Below are 20,900 nucleotides of genomic sequence, written 5' to 3' on the forward strand. Positions count from 1 at the left end.
AGGGGGTCCTAATTTTTTCTTTGCGGGGGAGCCTTTTTTTCCTAGTTCCACCACTGGTAGGCGATTGATTGTTTAAAAAATAAAACTATATTCGTTTTTTTTTTTAATTTCCTATCCTCTTTATAGTACACATTGTTGCTTCCGTTTTCTAAATAATAAATTCAAAATGCATTGATACACTTTTAACGAAATATAGACCAAGACTTTGATTTGATCTTATATGTGTGCAATTTTTGATACGGGTCGGGCAAGTGTCCTATCGAGAAGTAGCTTACTTTCAATCTCTATGTATTTATATGTTTTGGAATACTGACCTTTAGGAAAACGATCCTTAAACAAACTTGTATTTGAGCATTTATATTAGATCCCATCACATTATAGCTAAAGGCATTTAATTTTGATAAATCAAGTTTGGATCCCACATGGTGAATAAACAATAATTACACTCTAAGGCAATAGACGATTTTTAGCAGGTAAAATTCAAAGCACTTTTTCTTTAAATGAATAGAAAATAAGTCACATTTTTACAGTCGATCTACACATCCATTATGTATATTAAATATGGATTTTTGGTTAACAAAAACTTACATATTGTATTTATTCCCCTGATGAATAAAGTCATCAGATAACTAGGAGTTAATTAGATGCCTAATAAACGACTTATTATGATGATGTCACCTAAAACTCTTACCTAAACAAAACATCATGGGCTGTTTAAAACTCTCAATTATGAAATACACAATAACAACATTTCCTGTGAAGCTTCTTAGAACTCTACATTTAGCTTTTAATGTCATTGTATTGCAATATACTTATAACTTTATAAAAACCAATTTGTCCTACATTCTGTATTTCTTTTTCCATACACAATGTTACAATATTGCCCTGTGCATGTAAACCTACATAAAATGTTTTTTTTAAGCTTGTTTTTACATTGGAGGTGCTAGTTACTTCCCATGTACACAATTAAAAAGTGCCAAGGGATGCTACCTGGAATGGCAATCAGACGTTTTAACACGTACTTAAAAGTGAATTCTCATTCACAAATTATGAAAAAAATGGCCTTAGTTAAATTAATATTTTTACTTCCAAAAGAAGTCATGTACTTATTTATATATTCATAATAACTTAAAAAAAATATGTGTATGCTTTATTTGAATAAAACAATGGGAATACCCTTTAAACAATCTGTACATTTGTAATTAGTCTTATTAATCAGCGTTCCGACAAACTTCCAAAAATGTTTTAGATATTTTTGCAATATAATAATTATATCTAGAATCTATTCAGAAATAAAAATAAAAACGGCAGACTTTACATACTACATTACATTTAATTACAAAGACAAGACTACATATATAAATATCTTACCGCCCATCCTACGTAAAAAAAAGCCTGCCTACACTGGTCATCTACACAACACTGGACAAACCAATGTAACCAACTATACATCAACCCACCTCAACAGGTAATCTTAACAGCTCAACTAACATCGAAAACAACAACACGGAATGTAATCACGTCACAGCTTGACACCACAAACCTCAAACATAGCAACTGAACAGCAACAACAGCTAACACCACAACACCAGACGTCCTCATACCAAGTTCACACAACTACAGACTGCTATGGAAACAGACCCAGTTGTAACAAAAGCTGTTACAAGTATTTAAGATAGGCACCTTTGTTAAGCAATAGCTAATACAAACGCTGACTATAAAAACAAAATGTATATTTTACTTTAATCAAATTAGTTATTCTTCACTGACTTATCTTACTTGATTAAATCAAATTCGAGAAAAAAAAAAGTGCGATTGTCCTAAAATTACTTACAGGGGAAGTAGCAGCTGTTTCTTTATTTCCCACCACTTAGATACGTCACTTATTGCACTTCTGTGTAAATAACCTCCAATACACATGTCCATTGTCTTAGCTAATTGAACTGATAAACATGGACGTTGATTGAATAAGTTGAAGATTTACATATGTTTCTACTAACTTAGATAATGTCCTATCATTACTACGCAACTGGCATACCCTAACTAACCTACAGTTTTAGCCTAAATGTGCTACTGTCCTACCCTACCTATGTTACTGTTCTATCATAACTACCCACACGTAATATCCTAATTAACCTACTGTCCTAACCTAAGGCGTCCATGTGTATTTTCTAAAGAAGTAATGTATACACCTTTCAGAGAATGTTTTCTCCACACTGTAGGATACTCCATTAGAGAAAACGGCTTTCGGGCAAGTGGCTTTCGTGAAGACAAACTAAATCACTTTACAACTAGACAAAGCCGACTACAAAGTCGACATCGATACAGCATTCAACAGCATCTACTAGCATCTATTATTATTCATTTTGACACAAAGATGAGTTAAACAACTTTAATAACAACATGTACTAACACCATACAATAACATCATACAATGACAACATACAATGGTATATTTATACGCACTTACAAAATTTAATAGAACCATATAACACAAATACTACAAAATAGCGAAATGTCATAAAAGCAACATGCGATGACATAAGTCAATTACCGCAGGGAATACCATTATGCAATACCAATATGCAAAAACAAGTGCAACAATAACATGCTATGACAATATGCCTTAACAGCATGCAACATCATTTAGCAATACACATATCCAATAAAAACATGTAATGACGAACATATGTAAATACAACATGCAGCAACAATGTTGGAGAGCAACTTGTAATACTCAACAACAGAACTGCAAAAGAAATAATGGAAGGGGATATTCTTAATCAATACAATAGTAACGTTTTCTCAACAATAGAGTTATTGGGACACATATACATGGGGGTGGCCATTAAGACCAAGTCTAACCGTTAACTTTCTGGTACCAGACTTGACTTATATTAACATCTCATTTAAATTTGAGTCAAACTCCGAGTCACTAGATCAGGCCTTTTACTCAATAGTGTATATATTCTCTATATTCAAGCAGTGTTTCTTCCAGACTTTTTTTCTCCGAAGGCGGCACTTGAAATATTTATGGGGGGGGGGGGGGGGGGGGGGGCGGGTAGACTTTATTCGGGGGGGGGGGGGGCGGACACTGTTAAAAGTAGCCTATATATTAATTTATTATATATATATATATATATATATATATATATATATATATATATATATATATATATATACATATATATATACATATATATATATATATATATATATATATATATATATATATATACATATATATATATATATATATATATATATATATATATATATATATATATATATATATATATATACATATATATATATATATATATATATATATATATATATATATATATATATATATATATATATATATATATATATATATATATATGTGTCATTTCGTTTGGGGGGAGGGGTTACATTCTCTTTGGTTTAGGGGGTTCTAACCGCCCCCCCCCCCACCCCCCCCCCCGAAGATATGGCTGGAAGAAACTCTGCATTCAAGTTATTGAACTGTTGTATCGCATTGGGAGCCAGAAGTTTGCCAGACGACTCTTAGATATTTAATATAGTCACTTTTTTTTTCTTTTAAGTAAATGCATCTTGCATGAATAAAATAATTAATAATTAACCCATATTATCCCAAGGTCTCAAATTTTTATAATTTTTTGATATGGTTTAGCTTTTGGGCACTGAATGAAGGAATGACTATGGATTTTTTTTTAAAATCAATACTTTTTTAAATATCGATTTTTTAAAAAACGTCCCATAAATGGGACGCTAGCAACGAACGGCCCCATGTACATTTATTGAAAAATAAAATCATTTATCACGAAATATGGCTAATCACGCGAAAATTAAGCTTTATACTGATTTTGTATTGTTAAACCAATGATTACATTGTTTAGGACAGCTAAAAATAATGATAATGATCAATTGGGTTAGCCATACCATGGTCTAAAATGCAGAAATTTTGTTCAAAAGTCTAGTTTTCTTTCAATCTAGCATCCATCAAAGTGAATAACACTTGGAAATAAGTAAAGCTGTGACTGGTACATCTATTTATACACACATGATCACATATATTGTTATTATTCATCGAAACTGTAATATAATTAAATATAAATAATTGCTTTTTTGGGGGGGCGTACTTGAAATTTTCAGGGGGGGGGGGGGGACGTACATTTCATGAGAAGGGTGGACATTGGTAAAAGTATGTTTTGTATATAAATTCCATTTTGTTCTGGGGGCAGAGCCCCCCCCCCCTACCCCTCTCCGAAATGATGCCTGAAAGAAACTCTGCCCTCAGTGAATTTGCAAACGATGATCCGGTCCAGTCCCAGATGTCATCCAGCCATCTTCTCTTTTGTTACTCTCGCTATTCCCCCCCCCCCCACAGGCGTACATTAGGACATCAGACATCTTATTTCTAGGGCTCTGGGGGCTTGTATTGAGTGTTCATGGCTCTCATCCATGTATGCACCTCACTATGCGAACAGCTCCCAATCTAACACCAGGAACCTCCTTAAAAAGTTAACAAAGTAAAACTGGTATCGGGAACCTTTGGATGGGAATATTATTGGGGCATGACAACTGTACACAGCTAATTCACATTTCTGCTATATGTAGCTTGAGCTCTCTTATATGAAGAGAGTTAAGCAACACCCTTGACTGAATCATTTCACCTCAATCGTGGCCATTGTTATTATTCTGGTTTGTTATAATTTTAATATCACGCGCTAGTAAATTTACAGCAATACTAAATTAGTTTGTATTCAATGGTATTAAATACTTCAGTAAGTGTAATTCTGAAAACTTAAAAATAAAATGTAAGTTTTTCAATATTTGCAATTTTTTAATACAATAATATATAAGAAAATATAGTTCAAGGTCATAACTAAATATCTATAAATACGACTTAACACCCTAAAGTCAACAGTTAACAAAGTCAACAATTGTTTCGCCATAATTAACCATTTAACATAAATATTTGCATCTGTGTTTCTCGCTAGTGTCTAATAAATGTGACGTTTGTGTAACAATCTGCATAAATATTTTGACAAGTCCTGCAAATCCGGCACTATAACATTTTTCTAAATACATTTTTTTCACAAAACACACACAAATTCAATAGTCTAATCATTTTCAAATACAGTAAAACATAATTTGTGTTTTAACTAGTTTTTAATAAATTTTAGCAATTTTTTTTACAAGCGTCCCATAAGTGGGACGCTAGCAGAAAATGGGTTAATGTAAGATAATAATAACAGAGCATTTAAAACTAGAAACAAACGTTATTTTCTAGAGGTTTTATTACTTTTTAATGATTCATTTGTTTTTTAATAGGATTCTTTTCTAATACTCTGCCTTTACAGATGTCAATATAAAAATACGAAAACTATTGTTTTTTTTTCAACTAATTATTTTTCACTAATTTATATCGCTATCATACTTGCTTGACATTTCCTTTTGAATAAAATATTGTTGTAGAACTGTCCACACTTGAAGTGGTTTTTGATTTATTTTGTAGTCAGGCAATTATCCATTGCGAAAACATTTGAATTTGTGGTGTGGTCAATTTGGAAAACAGATCTTTGGAAAACAATTTGGGGAATTAAATGTATTCGTATCTTTTTTTTTTTGAGGAATCGGAAATAAGCCACTTCTCTACAGGCAGCATTAACGTTTGAGTACTGGAAATCAAAATTTCTACTGTATTTATCAACTTGCAATATTTGGTGGGACAAAGAAATATAATATTTAATATTATGCTTTCTAAAAGATTTAACAAATAATTAGATGTTAATTACATGTTTCTGTTCCCTTTAAAATATCTCCATCAATACAAATGCAATAATGTCATTGATATTTTTCTTACCTAACAAAACATGATTTACCGTTCTATCAATTGTGAACACATAATTCTGCAGTGTTGCCCTATATGTTTGCTTAAAATAGACAATTCACTTTGTTTTAGTTATTTCTCATGTATACAATACAAATTATTAAGTGATGCTACCAATAGTGTGTATTTTTGTTAACCTTAAAGTCGGATATACAATAGACCACTTTATCAAGTTTTCCTAAGTTATCCGTATATGAATGACCAGTGCGCATGTACCAGTGTATCTTTCAGCCAACTCCGCCCCCTCATCCTGACATACAAAATAGAAAAAAAAATGTATAATATAAGTTTTATCAAGTGTTTCAAACTTGAAGGCTTTATACAGTATTTCTTTCAGACTTTTTTAATTCTCCGGGGAGGGGGGTATTTTTATATAAATTCCCAGGATAGAGAAGGTTCTGAAAACAACCAGATTTACACTATGTATATTAAAGGGTTCGTCCCAGTCATCTTCTGGCCTACTAGAGTACACACAGACCACACACGCCAAGAAAGCTGGTACAACAACTTGAACATAGGAGGACATTTTCTGAATTACTATTTGCTATTTAACTCAAAAATTAATTGATTAAAAAATGCAATACAAATGTCTATTGTCCTGGCTAATTATGTTAATGAACCAGAACATCCGTTCACCAAACTACGATACATTTCACCAAACTTCTTTACTGTCCTACACTTGTTTCGTTATTTTCTTACGCTAACAACGCTACTCTCATATTCTAGCCACCCTAATGTCCTAACATAAATGCTCTCAGTCATATCCTAACTACGCTACTTCCCTAACTAAAACAATGTTTTACCGTTCTAGAATATAATTAACCAATTAAATATTTTATTTTAAATTGAAATTAAATCTTAAAAATAAAACATATTTTACCTATAATTTGTTCCCATTAGCTTACATTAGATTTACCAGGGGTTACCACTCATAATTAATGTTCACAAAGAAATAGAAACAATAGTGTATCCTTACACTTAAGCAATTTAAACTTATATTTTTAAAAAAATTAGAATAATAATATAATGTTTTAGAAGACATATATAGATTGTATATGTTGTAATCGTCATTTAAAATATCAGAACTTCATTAACACTTGAAACCTTTAACTTTACTTACTATATAATTTGTATAGCTATGATATTTAGTTAAATGTAATTGTTAATTTCATGAAAAACATCGGCTATTGTCTTTTCTAATTCGCCAATCGCAAGAATGTTTTAAAAACATTAAAAATTAAATGAAAAGCTAAATTAAAATTAGTCCCTCCCTTCCCCCTCCCCCCCCCCCAACTTCATTCAGCAACTACATTCACGTGAGTCCTCTCTGAGCATGACTACCTGTATTCGTTATAATACAACACGATGTAAGTCAATATAAATACAAGATGTTTATCTAATCTTAGAGGCCAGGTCATCACACAGTTAATTCATCATAAACAGAATATCTGCTACATGCGTTTTTGAGCCACGATACGTTTGATGTCTCCACGATGTACACTAGAACGATGGCATATAGACCATGCACACACATTTTGGCAAAGTAAGACAAGATCCAAATGGGTATAACGCTATGATAACCACCCCCCTCCACCATTAATTGTAACACACTCATCACTAAGGACTCTTGAGTAATGAAGCAAGAGTGGCATCTCTCGAACTTTCCCTCATTATATATAATTTTGTTATTTCCTTTAATACTTTAATTTGTTTAAACCGAATAGAATCGAGCAGAAAAACTATTGCCACCAAATGAAAACAAACTGTATAAGTAGAATAGAGCGGAGGTTTAGTACTTAATAAAAGAAATACTAATTTCCTATTGTTGAGAAATCGGAAATGGTGTAGAGCGAAAGAATTCAACACATGAAATAGTAAATCTATGAATGTAATTTCGTCTAGTTAAATGACACAATACTCAAGTTTCTTGGCATTTTATTATATTTTTAGAAACTAGAACCCGTTAAAGAACCAGTACTTTAGTTTAGTTGACACGATCACACACACAAACACACACACACCGAAACACACACACACACAAACACATACACACACACGGACAGTTTTGCGATTGCGACACGTTAAAAATTGTCAAAAATTTTGATTTCGATTAAGTTTGTGTGCACAGTTACACTTGTTTCTCTACACTCTGTATTAAAAAAAAGGTAAAAGGAATCGCTAAAACATACCATCATTTTAAGAACTAACGATAGCATTAACATATACCAATAAAAACTTCAGACATTCCATACTAACCCTAACACTTATGGATATCCTAATAGCCATCATAGGCAGAAAACAAGCCTACCAACATTGTTCATCTACACAACACTTGACAAACCAATGCAACCAAACCAAACACACCACATTAAGTAATCACTTCAGCAAAACTAAAACGTCAGCAATAAAAGGTAACTTAAGCGCGACACAACCAGACACCACAAGCCACACAAGTAACACCACACAACGACAACGACCACCAGCAAACCGAAGTAAGATGTGTCTAGTCCAAAAGATACACAACCACAGACAGCTATGAGGCCAAAACAAGTAGAAAATAGTTTAATTACACAACAAACAATATACAAAATCTTCGAAAACTAATGTAGATATAAAAAACAACCCAACCAAACACTAAAAAAAAACATTACAACTTGTTTTTATATGACTTGCCAATTTACCATAAACTGCATTTCCTTACCTATATTTTTTAACCAATTTAAACCGCCGTTATAAATAGTGCGTTAGGATTTTTTTTTTCACGCAACTATTATTTCCACATAAAACCTACTAGATTTATTATTAAAAACATACTACAGGAAACAAAATGGACATTTCAAAATGTAAGCTTTAAAGATCTACTTTAAACAACACATGATAAAATCAAATCATAATTTTACGCCAATTATAGTTAAATTTTTAATAAATTATGTTTAACTTAATAAAGGATCAGCAATAGCACACAGTTATGCCAGTACATCTGATTTACCAGATCTCTGATAAGAACGTTCTGCTTTTTGTTTAGATTTCTGTATCGCTTCTCAGCTGTAACGACACTTTACAGTGACATTGATTTATGTTTTATGTGGTCCAGTCCATATGGAGACCATATCAAACGTCACATTGTTGGGTGACTGCAATCTAGAATAGACAGTAAACTGTGATTCTATTCATGGAAGCTTAACCTACAACCAATCGTCTGAATTTGACTCGATGCCCCAAATGTAAACAAACCAGTTCTGTAGTTTTATTAACGACATAGATGCGACAACATCGGGAGTATGTTCGAAGTATCTTAGCACCACGTCTGTTTGTTATTTTTTTTTGTCAACTTTAACGAGCCAAGGTTTTTAACATACACCCCGAGTCAACTTTTAATTTAGCCAAGTTACTTCCCATGACATCAAGTCAATAATTTCAAGGGATGCAACCGATAAAAAGAAAAAAGAATGGTTTCACGTTTATGCTTAGTGAAACACTTGAATTATAAATGTAAATGCTATGATATTTTATTTTAAACAAAGTAACTGTTATTAAAAATTGAAATTAATTTATGTTTTTTAAAAAAAGTCATTTATTTTTCCATTTTGCTTTTAAATCAACACATTAGCTATAATAATTGCGCAATTTATAGACGATTGATAATACAGTAAAATCAACTCTTCAGCGTCGTTCGTTATGATTGCATTTTAAATTTAAATTATACGATGCTTTGTGTTGTGGGGTGTTAGCATGTGTTGTGTTATTTGTTGACTAGTGATGTGTGTGTAATTGATGTGTTAGTGTGTAAGGTATTTACAAGTGATGTGTTAGCATGAAATATGTAAGCAAATTTGTTAGCACATTATTAGTTAGCAAGTGTTACATTAGAAAAAAAAGCTGTTGGTACGTGTAAGTTTATTCATAATTTGAAGATCAAAACTGCTTATACAATGCTTTTCATATTCCATTCGGATTCAACTGTGATAAAAGTCCACTGCTCGACAATGTGTAAACAAACTATTCTTCAGCCTTATCATATAAAAAATTCTTTTAGATATCAACAACATTATGTACGTAACTGATATAAATTAGACAATAAATAGGTATGATTATATGTTAATTTTTCGTTAGTTGTTAATCATTTTCTCCTATTGTGTGAGAGTATTTTTTAATTGGCTTTTTTTAAGGCGACTTCATATTATGCTTACACTAATGATGTGTGACAACTTCCTGTTCGATCAAGTATCTGTCGTTATCAAATAACTTCATGCAGACGAAAGAACTCCCTAACTTTTTGGCGTGTTACGAATGTCTCGTCTCAAAATGACGTTTTAGTTTTGAAGGTTTCATAGACTCGTTGATGAGAACAACTTTGGACAGTGAGCATTGTTTCTTTTCTGTTCCATTTCCAGTGATGTAAGTCAGGCCGAATTTCAGATATTCTTTCAGATATTGAGAAAACATGGATTAGTTAAAATTATTCAAATAGTAACGTTAAATAAAGCCAACAATTTCCTGCAATTTTGGTGATACGATACTGTTGACAGACATGTGCAATAATAAATTATTTATTTAACTATATAAATTAATAACTTACAGAAATCGATTTAATAAGTAAACTATAGAACATTAAGTTGGATTAGTTTAACGTTAATGAAGCGCCACAACCAATTTACACGCCAATCAATATTTATATTAACAAACTACGTACCAGATGTGTTTTACAAAGGTCAAAAGCATATATATATATATATATATATATATATATATATATATATATATATATATATATATATATATATATAAGCTGTCAGTTTATTAAACTTAACTCATCTTGACAAGTCAATTTATATATATTCATATACAATTAAAGTTTAAATTAATTGGAATGGGGATAGTCTATCATATGTCTTCATCTAATCTAAACTATGATAAAGTCGTCATTCATTTTCTTTACCTAATTATTTATATACTGTGTTGCCCAATACACTAGTTTTTAGAAAACGATCGGACGTTTTCTTAGAAACACTATTCAAACTAAGAATTAACAATACATCCATCTGATCTCCTTCTACATATAATGTGATACAAATGTCTTAACCATCTTATATAATCTTTGTGATAATGTTTACTAGGATACCACACCACATACAGTGTTATTAAATTGAGCTACACTCACAATTCAACACAAGTGTGACAATGTTACCAAAAGTTTTAAGATTCACACAGTTTTTACAATGTTTAGCACAATATTGCTGTGAGTATCTCATTCTATACAGAAGTTATAAAGTTACCCTAAACTCTCAACCCTAAATTTTAAATGTTGCTTAAACGTTACATCGTCACAAAATATACTTATGTTGCTCTAAGCTATTTACCTACGAAAGATATATTAACTTTCAATATAACTTGTGTTGTTTAAAATAGAGGTGCCTCAAAAAATTGACATGGATTTTATTACTTCCCTTATCAAAATTAAAAGAATCAAGGGATATAAGTTAAATATATCAACAAAACAATGTATTAAAATAAAGATCATTTACATAATATATGATAGTGTGACTGTATAAATAGAATAAAAATAAATATGTTTTTTAGTAGAAATATCGTGAACAGTTTTTTGTTTCTTTCTAAAATTAATTTTTTAATCAAAAATTGATAAAACTCAAAACACTTAGATATGTTACATTTTTTTTCTTAGACTTTAAATATTTGACATTATATACCAATTCGTGAATTTTGAACAAGTGCTATTATTCTTGCTTTGTGTGTGTACAGAAGCTGAAAAATAAAATAAATCACAATCTGGAAAAATACCAATACTGCAATACAACCATTTTTGCCAGAGCTGCATTAGTAAACAGATATATCATTCCAAAAATAATTTTCGTAGCGACGAACTCTACAATACCCAACTCATTTATTAAAAAAACAAACAAGCACATTAGAGAGTTCATTTTCAAAAATACGATTAAAAACATTAGCCACAAAACCTTAATACAAAATAAATTAAATGGAGGTATAGGGCTACACGACATTCAAACTAAAATAAACACCTTCCGATTAAAACACCTGGATAGAATAAGGATAGAACCACATTATCATCCATTAGCACAATACTACATTGGGTTAAACATAAAGAGCATTTTAAAATTAAACATCATAACACCACACTATGGGGGAAATGACATAGGCAGCTTTTATAAAGAAACGCTAGCAACATTCCAAGGAAACAAAAGCATTATTGGGGAAGACACAAAAAAAATATACGACATCCTAATCAAACAACAAGCGACACCCTTATACACGAGAATTAGTTGGGCCAGGGAACACAATATAATAGACATTAAAGATACATTTAGAAACCTACATAATAAACGCATTACACCAAAAGAAAGGGAAATAGCATACAGACTGATTTTTAACACAACTCCAGTTTCACGAAATACAAAGTCAAATCAAAATGTTAAAATAACATGTCAAACGTGTAAACAAAATATACAAGAAACTGAGAAACACATTTATTTAGATTGTATATTAGTACAGAAAACAAAGCAAACACTTGCGAAAATATTAAACACCACCAATCAAACAGCCACAACAAATAAAGCAATCACACTTAATTTAATTAACACGACTAGACAAAGAACAGAAGACGAAAACAGACTAGTAGCAATGGCTATTTATAGATCGACTATATGGCAAATTAGGAATAAAGTCAGATATTTTTTCACAAAATACACGGACATCGAGTTAAAAGAAATATGTCAAGCAAAGCTAAGACATAGACTGGGAACTCTCACTTAACTGAGAAAAAAAAAAGAAATATACAGGAAAGAAATAAATAAAGTATTAATTTTAATTTAGACAGTCTCAAGCCAAACATCACTCGATCAGCCCCCGAGTAAATTAACATTAGAACAGTCTTCTGTTTCCCGGGTTTTAAAATGCACAACCTGAATGGTAGAAAGAGATTTCCACCTCAACCCCCCCCCCCCCAACACACACACATACACTCCCCCCCCCCCCCCACTCAACCGGACTGGCGGACATTTCAAGGTAGCGTGCCCTCATTGCCAAGGGTCATTTTTATGTCATGGAAAGTTTTGGAATGATAGATCAGTACGTGATTACAGAGTCACTTCTCCCACAGTCGTTTCTATTTCTGTCCATGGGTGGCTACAGTGTGAACTTTTGACTCCGCAGCACACTAAACTAAGCAGTGAAGAGAAACCTAGTTTGCACACCTTATTTTAATTTAGTTCTTATGCCATTTTATTTTTTCCCTTTGATTATTATATATGCAATTGATGTTCATTGTTCATGTCTTTGATGCTATGAAAAATCTATCAAATATATTATTATTACTGATTTAAATGTTTAAAACAATTGAATTAATAAAAAAAAAAAAATTTAAAAAAATCTACCCCCTCCTCTCTCCCCCTCTATCCACTTTACCCCCAGACATGATAACCCCACAATGCCTTTAACTGTTCCAACGACCCCACCACCCACCGCAACATCAATATCCAGAACTTATTTAAAGTTCTAAATCTTGTCTCTCTCCCCTCATCTTTCACACTGCAACCTTTTGAAAACTCAATGCGACCACTATAACACCCTTTCAACTAGTCAACTTAAGTTGTTTCCCTACATAGAAAATGCTTCACTGTCCCATTGACCCTCTCTGAAAAATGTCCTTTCCTCTCCCCACCCAGACGTCTGACACTTTCATTTGACCTTCACCCCTTTTACTGTCATCCTTTGCAGTTTTTTTTTTATATATCAAATACATGACATCATGTAAATATTCATTATGTACATTTGCAAAACCTTTTGTTTTCATTTGGTGTTCAAAATTATGTTAAAAAATTCGATGCTGATGTACTTGTTTTAATTGCAAATAAAAGTATTTAAAAAAAAAAAAAAAAAAAAAAAAAAAATTGATGATTATATTATACTAATTTTGTTCTATCCCTGCGACTGACCAGCCGCATGCCTCTTTTGATGTCAGTATGCGGCTCGCCAGTTCCTTAATAATGATATTATTTTATTTTTACAATACAAATATTATACTGAAAACCAAACACGATAAAAACACTAAGAAAATGTGGAGTAGAGCGTATACAGACTGCTGACAGCTGCATGGACACCAGCAGGGCGGTAATTTTATTATAGAGTATCGATGAAGAATATTCTTTTGAGTTGGGGAGGGGGGGGTGGGGGCTCAGACGTTCTTACGCGGGGGTGGGGCATCGCCCCTACCCGAAGAATTGTATGAATGAAACTCTCCACGCAACTCACTTAGATTAGACAAAATTGCCTTTTTATTCAATGTTTACTCGAGAATCAATGACGTCATATTACTGTGTGCACTCTCCGGCTTGATATTATTTTCTACTTCATTCTGAATATGACGTCATATTTCGTTTTCGTTTAACTATGCATGTTTTTAAATTGCTTGTGTTTTCTCTATAGCGTTCTTGTCAGATAGATACACAGATAGATACATAGACAGCGAAACTATTATTATAGATGCCCACAGCAGCCATTCTTTTTAAAGCCCTTAACAAATATAGGCTTTATACTTTCCTAATCAATTAATTTTTCTTTTTTAATTAAATTATACTCTTTTATATTTCGTTAAATTAGTAGATTTTCGTAAAATATAACACCTTATAAAAGGCTAAGAATTGGATGCGCCTAGATATTTTGTAATGGCAGTGGCACCTCAAAGTGTCACCTCCCCCCCTCCAACACTTTTTTTATCTCTGTAAAATGTTGCTGTTGGTTCCCCCCCCCCCCCCCCTCGGCCAAAGCTTTAAAAAGTTCACATTTAATCTAATGATGGTATCTAATATCGGTTGTTAATACAGCTGGGTGTAACATTGTTTTCTCTATAGTTAGCAGGTTACATCATGGTGTCACCCCCCCCCCCATTGTTGTAATCGTCATTATGTAGTTACATTACTTTTTAACTGTACTTAATCATTAGTTTAACTGGCCAAAAGAGTATTCTATATATGTTGTAATTTATTTGTATTGATGTCACCCCCGTAAATGGTGTCACCTGGTGCTGTCCGCACCCCCAGCCCCCGCCTGGCGACCCCTCTGAATGAGATTGTTTTATAATTGTGTATGCTAGTTGAATATACAAACTATTAGCGGTATCAAATACATACGTTTAGGTATGTCACACATTCAGATTAATCAGTACTTTTCTTCTTTTTATACAGTATTGTTTTTTTTTTTTTACTTTTCAAGCCTAAATAAAAATGCATACCAAACGAAAACTAAACAAATGTATTTAAATACACCAAAACAAAACTAAACAAATGTAAAAAAAAAGTGTATTATATATGCTTTAGCCAGTGTCTAACCCACTGAGTGTCTCTCGACAGTTTCAAGTGCTTCGTATAATATCTGAAAGAAACCCTCGTTTGCAATTTGTACATCAAATCTTGCAACCAGTCTTCTTCTAATCAATCAGAGCGTACGCCAACCACACACCAAGAAAGATGGTACTGCAACGTAATCAAACGACAACATTACCGAAAAAACTACTTGCTATTTAACTTAAGAATTAATTGCTTAAAAACTTCAATACACATGTCTATTGTCCTGGTTTATTTTGTTGATGAACCAGAACATGCGTTCACCAAACTACGTTACTGTCATACCTAACTACGCGACATGTTACCTAATTACGTTACTGTCCTTCCCTTTTTACGTTACTTTCTTGGGCTACCAACGCTACTCTATTATTCTAGCTACACTACTGTCCTAACATAAATGAGCTAATGTCCTATCGTATCTACGCTACTGTCTCAACTACAACAGTTTTTCACCATCTAGAAATAACATATAAAGTTAATATTTTCTTATTAATTGAAATTTAATCTAAAATGTAGAACATGTTTTATTCTTACTTATTTCCCTTTCTCTTAAATCATAACGTTAGGGGCAACAACCAGTAATTAAAGTTAACAAAGCTTCCAACAAAAGAGACTTTTTAAATTTAAAAAAAAAAATTGTAGCCCTATATCAATTTGAAATAAAAAAAAAGGAATAATAAACATGTTAGAAAACTGAATTAATTGTGTATGTTGTGATAGTAATTTTTAAATAACCGTAGCTTGGTTAAAAAAGCTACTATTGAATTTATTAACTGCATTATTGGAAAACGCTTGATGAATCAGATTATGCAATTGTTATGAATCTCTTATTACTAGAGAAATAAAATAAACCGGGAGTGGTCTCCCCTAAACTTTCTCGAATATTCTTATATAACACTACGGGGGATGGCTAATCGGGATATAGACAATATTTTAAATCCTTTTTTAATTACTAAATCTAATACAAATATGCATAATAGTGCGGAATAGTATTAGTACTTTATAAATTAACATGCGTTTTTTGAGAAATCGGAAATAGTGTAAATTACTACTTCCGGTCAATGGAAATTACTAAAAATTTTACAAAAGGCAGATAATTATATCTTTTACTTTTATGTAAAATGTCATTGATCCTCATGAAATAGTACTCAAGTTATAGGCTTTTGAAAGTAGAAAAAGTTCTCCTTCCAGTTACCAGTTATCTACACATTTTATATAATACTTATATATGAAATGTCATCATCATTGCTGTAACGGTACTCAAGTTATCGTGTTTACAGACACACATACACAAACACACGTGCATAAAAGATAGTGACATGGAAGGTAGAGAACGTTGTTGCTATAGAATGAATGCTGGGTAGTTTGGTTATGTTGTTTGTACGGAAAAAAATCTGTTTACTATAACTGGCCAGTCTACTTGGATACTAAATTAACGGTGTTAGTACTTTTGAATAAAAACACAAACAAAGAAAACAGAAAGAAAAAAGTATATTGTCTAGTATATCCATATAACTGGCCAGTCTACTTGGATACTAAATTAACGTTGTTAGTACTTTTGAATAAAAACACAAACAAAGAAAACAGAAAGAAAAAAGTATATTGTCTAGTATATCCATATTGTCTGTGACCAAGGAATTTGGTTGTGGAACGCCCACAATAACGGTTTGGAAAGGTCAAGGCCTCTCACAGAAATCTTAACAGGGTTGGAGGGGAATAGTCTAACGTCTGTCTTCCTGTGATCTAAACTATGCTTAAGTCGTTATTACTTTTTTTTCTTAACTGTTTAGGCCTATACTGTGTTGCCCTATAAGCTCCATTGTTCACACACACACTATGACAACGTTTTACAAAAAAAAAAAATCAAAATAGGAATTGATAAAACAGCCCTCTGATCTCCTTCTACATAAAATGTGATAAAGATGTCTTAACCATTATAGATAATCTTCGTGATAATGCTGTCTAGGATACTCCATTCCACATACAATGTTATAAAATTTACCCTAAATTCCCCATTCAACACACGTGTGATATTGTTACGAAAAGCTTTAAGATTCCCCCAGTTTTTACAATGCTGTGCTACTACACCTTACCTCTCATTCCACGAACATTATGTTGCTATATACATTTTTCAAAGCCCTATAACTTGAGTACAGTTTCAGTTAGATACATGAATGCCACATGTAGGTAAACGATCTAATTATCTGCATTTTACTTAAATCCGGTTGACCATAAATTTTAATTTACGCTATTTCTGATTTCTCAAAAAACGCATGTCAGTTTATAAAGTACTAATAATATTCCGCACTATTATACACAGATTTTTTTGCGCAATTTTTTTATACGGGATTATATTATATTTTAAAACATTTAAGTAATTAAAATGGATTACAAATCATGTCTCTATCCCGAGGTGTCATTTCCCGTAGTGTTATATAAGACTATTCGAGAAAGTTTAGGGGAAATAGTTCCCGGTTTATTATTTTTTGAATTAGGTAAATGAAAACAAAATCCTGCAAGAATGAAAAAAAATCTATCATCCTAATGATATTTTACTTTTCGTTACACTATTTGTTTATTCGCTTCTCGGTCTTTTGGATAAGAACAAAGTGTAGTATCTGTTCTTCATTCTGCTCTGATGTCGGTCTTCTTTAGGTTCGATAAAACGATATACTTTCAACTCATGATAATTTTGAAGACCTATACTCAACTATCAACTCGATCACTCAAATGTTCATATCGTCTGTATTTGACTCAATGCCCTAAATGTAAACAATGCATTTATGTAGCTTTATAAACGACACAGATGTGACGACCTGGAAAGTGTGTTCGAAGTATCTTAGCACATGTCTATTTTATTTCTACTTTAAAGAGCCAAGGTTTTTAACATACACCACGAGTACTGGAACAATTCGACTATTATTTTGCCGAGTTACTTCCCATCATTATAAGTCATAGTTTTCAAGGGATGCAACCTATACAAATAAATAACTGTTAATTGTTTATGTTTAGTGAAATACTTGAATTATAAATGTAAATGTTATCAGTGTGTTTTTTCAAGGTTATTGAAAATTGGAATAAATTTTATGGCTGTTAAGAATGGTCATTTTGCTTTTAAATGAACGCACTAGCTATAATAAGTGCGCAACTTATAGACTGTTGATAATTCAGATTATCCATCAGTGCACCGCTACCTACAACTCCAACTACTTTTGTTAATTATTTTTATTTGATCGCTTCTCGGCCTTTTGGCTAAGATCAAAGTGTAGTATCTGTTATGGATCTACATAAATCTTGGTCATTTGGTCGGCTAGCCCAGGGGTCGGCAACCTTTTGAAGCGGAAGAACCAAAAGTTACGATTTTCAAAATTTCCCTGGTTTTAAAGAGCCACTAAATTTTTTTTAATTTCAAATATTTTATTTTTTATTTAGATTATTAGTATTTGTTCAAGGAGCTGGAGAGCCGCATCTTGATATCAAAAGAGCCGCATGCGGCTCGCGAGCCGCAGGTTGCCGACCCCTGGGCTAGCCCTTTTTAAGGCTGGCTGGCGGCGGGGTTGAGAAGTTGGTCATCGAGGCATTGTTACGTCCAGGTTAGATTCGAATTCAAGAACGACTCGGGTTAACGTTCGATACGTTTATTAGGTCTCACATATCACATTACAACATAGCCCTCGACCTAACCCTGCCAACTAACTAACCCTGACAACCATTCACTCCAGCTTTTATACCGCATTCGACCTTAGGATAACAATACACAAACACACCGGGGTTAACAAAATTCTAGGGTAAACTCAACTCACACACTCACTCTTCCCTAATTCTAGATCATTCTATCCTATTCTAGTCTAACCTACAACTGACCCGTAACACTACCCCCCACCCAAGTATTTGTAGTACACACTACAAATACTAACTAAATCCCCAAATCCTAAGTTAGCCTAGAGGGCGAAAACAAACAGAGACAAAATAGATAAATAAATAAATAAAATAATTTAAAAAAACAAACAAAAAAATAAAAAAATAATGATTTGACAGGTATACTACACCAAGAGGAGAGTAAATAAATAATGCATTTATACATCTCTTTGTACATGAATCAAAGACAAACAACCGAGTAAAAATAACCGAAAACAAAAACAGCAAAAAAAAAAAACAAACCAACAAATCTGTGGTTTAAATTACAATTTACATCTCAGACTCCCGATTTAAAATTTCTTGACAAAAAATCCGCTAGAAGATTATCCCTCCCCGGAATGTGTTCTATAGTAAATGTATATTCCTGTAGCAGTAAGGACCAGCGTGTCAGTCTGGCATTATTGAACCTACATTTATGAAGGTATTTTAGAGCACGCTGGTCCGTCTGTAGTACAAAGCTAGCGTTGTATAAATACAACGCTAGTTTGCCTGTGGCCCAGACAATTGCTAGGCACTCTCTTTCTATAGTAGAGTACCGAGTCTCTCTCGGTTGGAGTTTTCTACTGATGTATTTTACTGGTCTTAGGACCCCATTTCTCATTTGCATCAAGGCTGCCCCGATACCTCGTGACGAGGCGTCGGTCCTGAGAATAAATTGCTCATTAATATTAGGTAAAATAAGAAATGGTTCTGAGTTCAAGTGTTTCTGAAACAGTCTTAAAGCACGGTTACATTCATCTGACCACACGACCTTTTCAGGTTTACCCTTTGCTAACAAGTCTGTCAGTATTGCGTTGGCCTCGCTGAATTCTGGTATAAATTTAGCATAATACCCTATAAGACCCACTAATGATCTTACCTCTTTCTTTGTGGTGGGTATTGCTACGTTTAAGATTTTGTTTACCTTGTTTCTCTCTGGTGTCAGTAGCCCCCTCCCCACTATGTGCCCTAGGAAATTAATTTTTTCAAACCCTAGCTCTAATTTGGCAGGTCTTACTGTCAGGCCCGCGTCCTTCAATCTATTGAACACCGCCTTTATTGCCATAAGGTGTTCCTCCCATGTCTCGCTGTAGATACAGATGTCATCAAAAAATGACACCACATTTTCCAAGTCTTTTAATACGACTCGCATTAATCTGGCGAATGTGGCGGGTGCCGTGCATAGGCCAAAGGGCAGGTAATTAAACTGAAATAGGCCCCAGGGTGTGACAAATGCGGTGAGTTTTTTTGCTGTCATTTTGCATGGGGATCTGCCAATACCCTTTTGTGAGGTCGAGTTTAGTAAAATATTTTGCCCTATTTAATTTAGCGAACAGCTCATCTGTATCTGGGATGGGTTCCGCGTCGTAGACAGTGACTGCGTTAAGTCTCTTATAGTCTACACAGAACCGTGTCGACCCATCTTTTTTCTTAACTAGCACTACGGGTGCGCTGAAGTCGGAGTCGGACCTCTCTATTATCCCCAGTCTCTCCATTTCGTCCATCTCTTTCTTCATAAGCTCTCTTCGGGCGTATGGTATGCAGTAGGGTTTCGTTCTTATTGCTCTGGTGTTGGTCAGTTTTATTTTATGTTCTAGTAAACTTGTTTTACCAGGTAAGTTGCTAATTACAGCTGTGTACTCTTGGATAATTTTGTCTAGATCCGTCCGCTGTGTTTTTGTCAGGGTGTCTCCTATTTTGATATCACTTAACTTTGTTTCCTCCAG

At 33.0% G+C, this 20,900-nt stretch overlaps 1 protein-coding gene and 1 non-coding gene across 2 annotated transcripts in view; one reads left to right on the top strand and one right to left on the bottom strand.

Moving 5' to 3' along the window:
- Positions 1 to 20,326, bottom strand: part of LOC131936849 (myosin-4-like) — a 94,378-nt gene extending 74,052 nt beyond the window's left edge. Inside the window, exon 1 of the mRNA XM_059293948.1 lies at positions 19,772 to 20,326. Within this exon, the coding sequence (XP_059149931.1) occupies positions 19,772 to 20,326 (555 nt within the window). The remainder of the gene's footprint in view (positions 1 to 19,771) is intronic.
- LOC131936860 (U2 spliceosomal RNA) lies at positions 18,509 to 18,702 on the top strand. Its single transcript, XR_009386105.1, has one exon. It is a non-coding gene; the product is annotated as a U2 spliceosomal RNA (small nuclear RNA).
- Positions 20,327 to 20,900: the final 574 nt, after the last annotated feature.

Source organism: Physella acuta, unplaced genomic scaffold (assembly GCF_028476545.2).
Source record: "Physella acuta isolate Inbredline_101_S28 unplaced genomic scaffold, ASM2847654v3 ptg000191l, whole genome shotgun sequence".
In the NCBI taxonomy this organism is placed as follows: domain Eukaryota; kingdom Metazoa; phylum Mollusca; class Gastropoda; family Physidae; genus Physella; species Physella acuta.